General features: G+C 42.0%; 1 protein-coding gene across 4 annotated transcripts in view; it reads left to right on the top strand.

The window, feature by feature from the left end:
• The first annotated feature begins 509 nt into the window (after positions 1 to 509).
• The window catches only part of LOC311491802 (rho guanine nucleotide exchange factor 9), a 40056-nt gene continuing 28354 nt past the window's right edge, over positions 510 to 12211 (top strand). For 2 of the 4 annotated variants that reach the window (XM_084549835.1, XM_084549837.1), the window contains exons 1-5: positions 514 to 880; positions 2051 to 3732; positions 5883 to 6224; positions 7011 to 7137; positions 7259 to 7362. In XM_084549835.1, coding sequence (XP_084405961.1) covers positions 2125 to 3732; positions 5883 to 6224; positions 7011 to 7137; positions 7259 to 7362 — 2181 coding nt within the window. In that variant the 5' untranslated portion in view covers positions 514 to 880; positions 2051 to 2124. Of the gene's footprint in view, positions 881 to 2050; positions 3733 to 5882; positions 6225 to 7010; positions 7138 to 7258; positions 7363 to 12211 lie in introns of all 4 variants that reach the window. The other 2 variants (XM_084549839.1, XM_084549836.1) reach the window with 2 other exon arrangements.

Below are 12211 nucleotides of genomic sequence, written 5' to 3'. Positions count from 1 at the left end.
TCACGGCCATGGAGCTCGGGAGCTGTTTAGTTTTGTGAATTCCTTCAGTTTTCCCCCCCTCCCGAGCTCCCTCTCCCCATTGTGTCATTTCAATGGAAGGATTTTCACATTCAGCGCAAATCCCAAAGGAGGATCAGCTAGTGAGACCAGAGTTCAGTCAATCACTTGTTTTCACTTATGTTCCTTTAGAAAATATAAGTGCTTTCTTATTAATCCATCCAACAAATAGGATAGAAAGAAAAAAAATCTTCAAGTAAGTATATGCCACAGCAGCTATATGGAAAACAGATATTAATGAATAGGATTAAAAGTGCTGAAAATATCATTAAATAATATATATATATTAAAATGTAAAACTTATTTCTTCCTCTCAAAGTGCCATTATTGTTATTGTTATTATATAACATAAACAAAATAATAACTGTACTGTATTTGCATAGTGTGTAAATGTGTGTGTCATAAGTGTGTGTGGGTGTGTTGTTTGTGTGTGTGTGTGTGTTTCTCTTGTCTGCGTGAGAGCTTTATCACAAATCAGAGTGTCGGCGTCTGCAGAAGCGTACAGGGCAAGAGTTCACCGGTCTGGGAGTTTCTCAAAGTCTGGTGATAGCTGGCGAAGTTTAGAGGCGAAAAAAAAAGAAGAAGAAGGAGAAAGACCAGGCGCAAAGGAGTCCGCAACGCAGCGTCCGCCTCACCCATGGACAGAAGTTAAGCCCCGTAAAGTACAGTGGATAAGTTTAGCCGGCGTTAGAGGCGGCGTTTGACTCCCGAGGACGGCGGCTGCTGCTGCTGCTGCGGCGGAGGCGATGCTCTTTTAAACGGGACAAGTTTTCTGCGGGTGAGGTCGGCGGCTTTTAACGGCTAACGTCAATCATTTTAGGTGGTGAGTTTGAGAAGACTGCTCATTTCTCTCGGTTATTACTCGATAAGTTCCGGAAGTTTGTGAAGTTTTGCAGCTAATTTCAACCCTAACTCGTTATTATCGTCATTTTTTTTTTTTTTTTTTTTTAAGGAAGCGGTTGGGTAAACCGACTAACTCACAGGAGCAACTTTTTTTCAAATTAAGCTACCGTTAATGTCAATTTTATAGACGCCATTTTTTTTCTTTTTCTTTTTTAGCCATAACTTTTAAGAGGAGTCCGCATTTCCTCAAGTTTTGTGTTCATTTTAAAAGTCCAAACCAGCAAAAAAACTGCCTTTATGTGTATTTAAACAGTTTATATTTCATATAACTTAAACAAAACGCCTTTGACGTTATTAAACTGTCAGAATAGCTGATAACATGTTAACATTTAAATGCCTAAATAGTTCATGTGCTTCCCATACACAAGTGAGCTATGACCCTCCTTTCTTTTTTATTTTTAATGCTCGAGTGGTAAATTAAAAAGAGAAAAAACTTATCACTAGAAGGCATATGAATCAAATTGTGACATACAACAGAGAAGGGCAGCTTAATTAAAAAACAAATCTGTGGTTATGATCTCATGTAACAACAAGAGATGTTCGCTGGAGGCCCCAATTACACAAGACGCCTCCATACATTAAAGGGATTACAAAATGGGGGGGGGGGGGCAATTAGCATGTGGTAGGGTGGCACTGGCTGAGCATCTTCCTCCTCAGAAGGAGCTTATCTGAGCTGTGGTGATGTCACAGCTGGAGCGGGCCTGAAATAACCAGACATCTCTGTAGTGAGTGTTTCCATGACAACACAGCCTCCTGGCTTAAATGGTGGACGGGGACTGTGTCTCAAATAATTACTTTGGATAATGTGGACCAAATATGGGAGGAGACGGGCGGTGGGTGTTGACTCGTGGTCCTCGTCTGAGACCTGGCTGCTTTTTAGTGTTTAACTAGACCTACCTATCTGTTATTGTTAAATTTGATCCAACAGCCGATTAAATATTCTCCACATTTAATCTAATGCATTTTGCATTCACGGCTTACATCTACAGGCATTCTGAGCAAGTTGTGAAAGAATAAGCGTGATATAAAATGACAAGGCAGTCAGTTTAATGTCAAAGTCCTGAATAAAAGTGTGTTTTTGTTCCTCTAGGTGTCTGAGAAAGAGAGAGGCCTGAAACATGATGTCCATTGGAACTGATAGCTGACACCGTAGAATGAGAGAGGATGGAGCAGACAGACAGCCCTGCCCCTGAGAGCAACAACCCTAATGGGTTTGTCAACCGAGTGTTTAATGTTTCTCTGGATGTGGAGAATGAGACCAGCAGTGTTTGTATTCAGGAGACTGTGCCAGCACCTACAGAGGGGCAGGGAGAAACCCAGGCTGCCTCCTCTCAGAACCCTGTTAAGGACAAACAGGAGGTCAACCGGAGGCCCCGTGCCACAGGGGGTATCTGGAAGATCTTGAACCGAAAGAGAGCTGTGTCAGAGCTGGAGAGAAGACCCCACTCCATGATCTTGCCTGGGGAGGCTTCCATCCCTAAACTCTCGTTTGCTGACAAGGTTCGCTCCTTCAAAAAGCTTAAATCCCCTGCTGTGTTTAGAGGAAGAACAGAGAAATTGTCCACTGCCAAGTTCACCAGCTCCTTTGTGGACGAGGATTCTTTCTGCCATGATATTGGGACTCCTCAGCAGTCCAACAGGGGCGCACTTAGAAACCGAGGCAAGAGGCATTCGTATGCTGGCCACACAGCAGAATTTGATTGCTCGTTCGAAGACATTGACATCTCGGCTCCCGTGGATGGCCATCAGCCCAGTGTAACAGGAGAGGCTGCTGTGACTCAGAATGGTTGTAAACCATCTGAAAGAGTTTCCTATACTAAAAGAAACCACAACAATTCAACCAACTGCAACAAAACTGCTGCAAGTTGTGAAGAGCCCAGTATTAAGGGTAGCCCAAAGACCCAACACAGGGAACATAGGGGAGGAAGGAGACACAAAGATGTGTGGAGTTACCTGAGGAGGATTTCTCTTTTGGGGAAGCCCAATCCTGTCTACTCAGAGAGGAGCTTTGACTCCGAGCTTCACTCACTGGACAAAACCATGGACTCAGACTATGGCTCTGTAGATTTTGAGAGTGTCAGAGACTTTCAGCCACCTCCCCCGAAACACTCAGACACCAAGGGACACTTTGGTGGTCTGTTCAAGTTTTTCAACAGTGTTGCAGAGACAGCCAGAAAATGGCGGACAACATCACGCTCCTTTTCTCCTCCAGAAGGAGAGAGGAGTCCGATGAGCTCCCCACGGGCCCCACAGCGCACAGTGGACAACATTCACAGTGTGTCGCTAACACTTCACAGTGAAGGACTTCCAAAATCCCAGCCTACCCCATCGTCACCAGTAACCGCTAAATCCTCACACTCCGGTAGCTTTGACAGCAAGACTCAAGCACCTGTGACAGATGACCGATCCCCCCAGGTGGTCCTGAGAGCCTTTAGAGCATCCTCTGGATCTCGAGCTGTCAACGGCCTTCAGAGATTTGAGGTTACAGACAAACCCATAGACAAAGAGGCTAACCACCGAGCCATAGTAGAAAATCATATCCCTCGTTCAGATCCAAATACTAAAAATGAGTCAGAGGTTGAAGGGGATGCATTGAACTGTCTCTGTCAGGAGGAAAAGGTAGAGCGACAGACAGGAAATGAGCAGAATTCCAGGGATGTTCCACTCAACTCCCACCAGATACAGGAAGTGAATGTCCAATCACAACAAGGCGACAAAGACAGCACGACCAATAGCGTCCCAACATCTGATTCCACAGAGGAAATATTTAAGGTAGGTAACTTTAAATTGAGAATGAGACGCATTCATTCTCAGCCACTGAATTTTAATAAATGCAATTGTTAAATGACTCATTTTCATTGCTAAACTATTGTTATGTTTTTATTTATTTCTAGAGAGTAGCAGTTTCATGTATAATTTTCCACATATTTATGCCATAACCACATTCCATTGCAGGCTTTTTTCCACATCATTAACATCGCCAGAGGCATGCCTCATGTAATTACTGCATAAATGCTCAACATATCATTTATGTAACCGCTTCAACCGTGGTCATTCTTTTGCTTCTTAAAACCATCAAACAAACTGGAATGCAAATGGTACCAAAGCTGTTGCTCAACTCCTCATGATATTGTGGTAGGCAGTAGGTGTGGTACATTACATGCCAGGTTAAACATTCAAGGCAAAACACTATCAGGGCATGATTTTGGCACCTACTCTGCTGTTGTCCTTTTGCCCCATCTGTTGGAGAAAAGAGGAAGTAGTAGTTACAAAGGTACACAACAGCATGCTAGAGTTTGCCCTTTGTTGCTTAGCCAGCCATTTATAGCATGTAAGGAAACCCTGATTTCCCATAGAGCTTGTAGTCTGTGACCGCAGTAGCCCTAGAGGTCTGTGACGTTTGCTCTTCATGACAGCACCCTTCCCTTCTCACTCCATTGGAAGAATTAGTCATCGCCCTTCTAGTCACACCGACAAGTCATTACATGTTAGCCCCAGCTCCTAATGACGAAATGAGATATGACATCTCAATACTCAGCACCCTTTCATAGGGGTTGTTTATTATGCAAAGTCAAGAGCTTTGGGTGCATGCGTTTTGGGAAGGGTGTTACAGTTCAGTCCCACAATAATTTAACAGGGTTATACACAGGTTTTTTTTTTAAGAGGCGCTGATGAATTTAACTGAAAAACATTTAGCGACAAAAGACTGGGAACTTAAATTTCTTAAATAGTATGCAGGGCGTATTAAATGGAGACCTGACTTAACTGGAAGAGCAATGAAGAAAATATACTTGGAACACAGAAATGCACCGTGCATGATTAATAATCAGCACAAAGAGCATATAATCTTATTAACTGAGTTAAGATTAAGTTGTTTTTATTTAAATCCAATCTATGTCCAGTTATGAATTCACTTTTTGAATGTCCTTTTAAAACTCTTAGTGATCCTGTTTCTGTTTAGTGTTCAACTAAATCTCAAAGGATCTAGTTGAAACACAGGAACAGTTTTTAGTGGCGTCCTAGTTGATGTACCTGGAACCTGAAATATTTGACAGATATAAGACAGAACTTGCGCAACAATTTTAGTGACAAAAATGCCCAGTGCACAATACATGGTAAAAAAAAATTAAAAATAGATACGTACAAAGCAGAAGGTAGCCATTGTTGACTAAACATGTATATATACAATGAACAGAAGTCTGCTGAATTTGGCATCCCTTATTTTCCTGACTTCCTGATTCAGAATTAAATTTAATTTATTAATCTGGTTCTCTGCAAATTAGCTGATAGTTTTGTTGGAGAAGTCTCCTCACCCTGTGGGAATTCGTGGAAGTGTAGCAACACCCTGATAACACAGCTGTGTTACAGAATGAAGCTGTGTTGACCTCAGACAGTGTTGTTGCGTTGAAGCATGTTACTCCTTCCGACTTAAGTGAGTCAAACACGACAACAGTTTTGTTTTTGCCTGTCAAATTAAGTCGTGAAATTAAACATAAACCAGACAACAGTTATAATCATCACTGGTACAAAAGTGGGAATCTAACTAAATGTTTTGTACATCCAGCTTTGCTAAAAAGAGTGTCAGTGCTCAAGCTGCACTGTTTGCACTGCCGAGACCTGTTTAGGTAAAGTGATACGCACTGGGGAAATCCTCCTTTGTAATCACCAGTAGTTTAAAAATTAAATCCATTTGACTGTTGTACTTATTTTCCTCAGGAATGTAACTGCCAACCGTCTTGGCACTTGGTTAGCTACTGATGCATTGTAATTAGGAACATGAGCTCATGGCTGGTGGAGTCTTACAAAATGAAATATGAGGTGTTTTCTGTTGAATCTACTGAGACGTTTTCCCAATTCACACAAGAAATGCATTGTTGCACCTTTATCTGAGCCAAACTGCTGAGTATCTGTGCCAATCACAGCTGTGTGAGCAGATTGCCAGCCAGACAGGCTGCGGTGTTAGACAGCCGGGCCCTGCCATGGCCCACTCTAGCACAGAGAAGACCGCTGTACCTCACAAGCGCTTGCGGCCTCGTCCTCGCCCGGCCTCAGCTGTACTGGACCTGCAGAGACCCCACCCAGACCGAGAGCTCTACAGCCATTATAGTGAGGTCGGCTCACTGTGCCGGCGGAGACGCAGGCCTACTACTACTACCATGCAACACTCTCTGGGACTGAGAGGGATGGCTGCTCGCTCCAGGCCTTGCTCTGTCATAGAGACCAGTCTTACTAGGGAGCCACAGTCCATGGAGCTGAACCACAGAGTAAGATGCTAAACACAGGCATTCATGAATAAATTCACTGAAAATAAACATACAAATATTGACATAAAAATAGCAAATAAGCAGTTCTATAAATATACCCACACAAACAGTTATACAAAGTAAATACATGCTTATAAAGTGTGCATATACACAGTCTGAAAGTAGGAAAGCCAAGTCTCACTAGTAGTCTCCACCAAGTCAGTGATAAATATAGCCCAAGCCCATAATGAATCAAACATACACTACAGACGCTGAAGGGCAGCCCAGTACTAACCCAGTATTTATATACCACTCACTGTTAGCTGCAACAATGCCTGCATGCTCTGCCTCATTTATAGAGGTCTGTATTTCTGGATGCTGCTTTTCCCTCAGCTCACTTCTCCCTCGCCCTCTCTTTTTTCTTTTCCTATCTCTCACCTCTCTTTGTTGCTTCTCTTTCTCTCTCCCTCACGTTCAGTCTTTCTCTGTGGCCAATTTTCTGCCTCATCGCTCCCATAAGCTCTACCTCTCATTGCCCTAACTCAGAGTCAGTTCATTTTAACCTGAGAGTCTCTCATGGTTTGCTGTAGGGCATGCACACCGACCAATGCACCAGAATAGACTTGCTGGATGTGAAATTCTTTGATTCACTGCAAAAAAAAAAAGGGGGCAAGGCAGTAAGGAAGTTTTTTTTTTAATGTGAAGGGCAAGAGAGTGTGTCTATTAAACCTTGTATGTGTGAGCTTGTGCATTGGACTAACAGTGTATGGAATACAGGAGATGCCCTAACTACTCAGTACCCTCTAGGCCTTGTCTCGCCCCCCTGGCGTGTCACCGTTAGAGCCACCACACAGGGCATCTCTCCAGCGGTGTAGATCCCTGCCCCTGGCTCCCAGCACCCTCACTGCATTGGCACTGCTCCTGCCTCAGTCAGGTACCATTTAATATTTTAATTGTCTATTTTATTTTTTTGTGAATTTGTAGATCATGCATTGATGTGTTTTTTAAACTGGTCATCTGTTTGTTTGTCTGTGTGTCTATGTGTATCTGTGCAGTGGGTCAGTCATCATCATCAGTGCGTCTGCGGTCCGGAGGCTCCGGGAGCTGTAGGAGGAGGAGGCTGTTAAGACCTGGGTCAGAACCACTGCAGGTCAACATAGTGAGTTGGACACACCTCTTAAACACACACACTTAGAAAAATGTATATATGTGGTCACTGCATTCACATTTAGGTCTATCATGCTTTCAAGGCACTTGGACAAACTTATAAAAAAAACTGTATCCAACTCAAACTATTTGGCAGACACCCTGGTAATGTCGCCAGGCCAAGACCAGGCCCCCTTCTAAACAAATGGGGAGGGAGCAGGGTGTGCATCGAAATAGTCAAATCTGATGAAGAATGCTTTAAATAATTGGTGATTTTCCCTTAAAATAAAATTGAAAAAGCCCTTTTCCCTAATGGTTTCACTTCTACTTCACATGTGCATGGAGCCACAACATCAACTTCATTTATGACTCAGTCCAGAGTCCCGTGGCGTGACCAACATCTCTGACTCATCCCACCAGAGCTCTTGGAAGAAATGCCAGGCTAATTCAATTTTAATTAGATACAGTACGCCAAGAAAAACGATAATTACACTTACTCTTACTGTTTGAAATACAGATGAAACATTCGTGAACCTGTTCTCTTATAGAATAGACAGATGGCCTTTAGGGGGGGAGGGGACAGTTGGGAAATATGTCATACATCCACCGTCTTTGATGTTATAGGATTGTTCCATATATTTTTTTTCAGGATATTGTCAGATTTGTCTCTTCCCTATATTGTCTGTAAGTACAAATTGATAAAAAAAAAAAATCTAACCACTTCATATAATGTATATACACAAGTGCATGTACTGTATATACACATATGTTACATTAAAGTAGAAAAATACAAGAATACACGTGAAATACAAAGGAGCATGGCTGATGAATAACCTCTTACTGATACTGCTAATATGAGGAAGACAAGGCACCGGTCAGTGTTTCATCAGTTAACGAAGGAACTGATCCGTGAAGATGGTGGTCATGGCCATTAATGCCATGCAGTACTCTTAGGCCATTACTCATCCAGAATGGGGCACAAGGCATTTCTAATGTGTTGTTTAATTTGACAAGTGAACGTACAGACAAACTTACTGACTCTGACAGCAGAGAGAGGGATGACACAAAATCGTTTCCATACCCACGGTGTGCTGGAAACTCTGAGGAGTGTCTACAGGAACGTGTCTTTGTCAGTTGTGTAAAATTAGCTTCAGAATATGTTGGAGTAATACTCCTCAGGAAGTGAAACCAGGCATTTCAGAATCGATGCTTTGATGTGTAAGGGGCCTCGGGGGGATTCTAGTGGAAGGAGAAACAGAGTTTTTCTAAAATATCCTCACGGTGTAGTGAACAAGTCTTGGGCTGTGACCAGCATCTGTACCTACAGGACTGTGATGCATAGGAGCCGCAGTATTTACATATTATTTGATCATATTACGTACATGCTTTAGGCTTGTTCTTTCATGTTTCATAGCATTTGTTATTCAAAATGTTTAGTAAGAGAATCTTATTGACTTGCATCTAGTGTTACAGAGGTATTTTCCCACTTGAATGTTACAGTTAAATGTTCAATGCAATTTAACAAAGACTATACAGTACACAGCATTGTATAAAAAATATGTGGTTAGAAGTCACATTTTCTGCAATATACTCAAATTTAAGGATTTTTAAGGCTTTACCGTGCAGGAGTCAGTAAGGTCTGACCACAATAAATATACAACAAAGCAGTCCATTTTCATCACAATGATACTGTGTGACCAACAACCGAATTGCAAACCCTGGACCTTCAGTCCTGGCATGTCTTTGCAGTAGAATTTAGTAAACTACTGTGTGTCTTTGAAGCATTGATACTACTGCATTAGGGTTTCGATCATAACTTTTTCTTGCCGAACTAAATAGTGTTTGTGAACCACTGCACGTTGTTGCCATGACACTCGCTGGCTCCTGTTCATCTTCTTGCTTCTATCTTTAGGCAGCCTTTTTAAGCGTGAGCTAAATGGAGAAAGTGTGTGGGTGAGAAAAAGAAAAAGGGGTGGGAGAGAAGGGAATAGAGCTGTTCCCTTTGTCATGGCTCTCCCCTGGGGTAGGCAACATGGACACATAACACTAGAAATCCCTTGTGTGTGGTTGAATGCTAAGAATGGCAATAAGAATTGACATTGTTGAAAAGACAAAATATTGTTATCACACATTCATGGAAGAAAACGGACTCATTAAGAAACAACAGTAAATGTATGTGTATATGTACATATAGTATATAGTGGCAATAAAACAATAATCCATGGATCACATGAGGTCGGCATGGGTGGATCTGCTGTTTGTGATACAGTATAGTGTATGTTACAGTCTTCCTTTTAGGATGACTGCGGGAGCCTAGAGGCCGCAGGCAGAGAGAAAGCATTCTCACTGCAGTGGATTAACTGCTAATGCTGACGCCTCTCTTCTCCCTTTCATTTAAATGGATTTCTCCCCAAGTCAGTCTCCTCTCCTCTCCTCTCTCCTCTCCTCTTCTTCAGCAAACTATAGAATAACAGTCTTAAATTCCCCATGCAGATGAGAGGACACTTTTCTCTGTGTTACTAATACTGTGCCCGAAGCTCTGCTGTCAGCTTGTCAGAAAGGGGGGTTGTCTTATTAAGGGCATCATGCAGATTAAGAGTTTTAACAGAAACTGTATATGATTAAGTTGGGGCCAGCGTAGGTTTGTATGGCCATAATCATATTATGCAATGCTATCTATTTATTATGAATGCATGAGTCAGCGGGAAGTGGCTATTTGGGCAAAAAAAATATGAAAAAGAACAGTGTTGACTCCACACACTCATACACATGTGGGGAGCACCGGTGCTCTTATGCTGTATTTATCAACTTAACCGTGTACGCATAGTGTTTGGATTTGTGTCCCAGGCCTTTAGCCTGTATGGTAACACAAACACACATAGCCTTCACATACTCTTCTGATGGATTCATTTGTCAGGATGTATGAGTCATTGCATTGGCAACTTCATTATTTTGTGATGAATGAATAGCACCAGCTAGTGATATCTGTGTCAAAGACACTGTGAATGTGTAGCATGTGTTTCACTCCAGGTTTTATTTTAGAGTCCTTTGAGAGCAACCATGAGAATAGATCTTCCTCACAATAACTGTACGTACAGTCCGCACTCTGAGCCACAGGCGGCCTAGAATCCTTTATCGGTGTTCATTCAGCGTTGTTCCTCAGCCAAAGTGCAGGCATGTATCTGCTGTGACTTACTGCAGCCACCAGCTAAAGCTGTTTTGTAGGATATGGTGAGCTGTGATAAATAGTCGCTCCACTGAGTGAATCTGAGCAGGTGGCTGTGTCAGAGCCTCCTCAGGCTTTTTCTTCCAAAGAATGGGTTTCTGCCTCTCAGGTGTGTGTGTATGTGTGTTGTTATTAATACACGTGGCCATGTGACTCCATGCATACATGTATGCGGCGTGTGTTTTTGTGTGTGTTACTGAGACAGACAGAGAGACTCAGGGCCTTTCTCTTATATAACTATAGAGAAGGTTTCCTTTGCTCCCTACAAAAGCCATTTCTACTTTTCAGATCACTGCATGTTCCCTGGGACTGGAGGAGCGGTACCGTGTATTAATTCCCTAACTCACTGGTGTATCCGGTTTTACAGTATCTCTGCATCACACTCTGTGTTTTGTCAGTTCATGCATGTCTGTGCCTGTACGGATTTGTTTGTGCTGTCTTGAAACTCATCAGGGTCAGGATTTCTACCATTCCATCACTCAAACTATGTTATGTTGTTGCCACAGTAGGACAGTGTGTATATAGTATAATTATGCTTCAGTAATATCACACCATCCGTGATTTCTGTTATGACACTTTTTAAGACTTAAAGCCCTTTGTGGCTTGTTATCCAGCACCACACGTAATTTGTGTTAGTTCTCCTGAACTGATTTACCCACAGACTTGAGTGTCTGCTGTTAGGTAAATGGATTTTCATGGCTGTTTGACAGGTTGATGTGAGGGATAAAGACTTGAGTCAGCACTGTGGTAGGTAATAAGATGATCCCTTGCTATCTGATGACATCATCTTAAAGTAAAAAACCCCACTGGCAAAAATGCGTTTCATTTTTTCTGCTGGTAACATTCATTATAGCAGGTCTTGTCTTTTTTTTTCCTTTTTTACAACTATAACTTCATCCCCAACTATAAAATTAGCTTACAGCTGTATACTGTATATATTTATATCTTATTACTCACATTGCATCTTAGAGAGAAAGTCTGTAGGCCCTGCTAGTGTTTACTTCCACCTGGAAGTTGCTCAATATCTGAATCTGAATCTTTAATATACTGTATGTTTGCAGTATAATACTCAAATAACATTAACCAGGCTTTACTATGGATACTTTATAATTCTGTCTTAAAGTGAAAAAAGTTAGTTACTGGCATCACATTTCAGGGTTTGACCTTTACTGTGTGTTACATTGTTAGTCAACACCACTTAACCTCACTTGTAATCACTTGTGATTAAATTAGCTAAGATTTTTTTCCATTCCTTTATTTTTTTCTGTTCTGTGTCATAAATAGTAAGCACACTGTAGTGTAATACAGTCATCTTGGACATTTTTGGGAGCTCAGAACAAATGTTGTGCTCACAATGAATCATCAAGTTGGCAATAGGCTGCATTTCTGAACCACTCAATTTGAAGTCTGAGTTAAACACATAGCTCCAGCCCTGGTCACTTTGTCCTTCCTTTAAATAATGAGACAGAAGCTAACTGCCTGTACAGTGTTCTGCTAGTTAGAATGTATCCTGCAGGGCTATGTGAAAGATGGGTTGGATTTTTCTGGCAGCTGCCACTTCCTGTGTACATTATTTAGCTTAACTTTGTGCCTCTGACCTCTCTGGCTCCCTGCTACACCACATGAGGCATCAGAG

This window comes from Chelon labrosus (assembly GCF_963514085.1).
Source record: "Chelon labrosus genome assembly, chromosome: 8".
NCBI classification, from domain to species: domain Eukaryota; kingdom Metazoa; phylum Chordata; class Actinopteri; order Mugiliformes; family Mugilidae; genus Chelon; species Chelon labrosus.
Note: the sequence above shows the minus strand (reverse complement) of the source record. Positions and strands in the feature narration are given on the sequence as shown.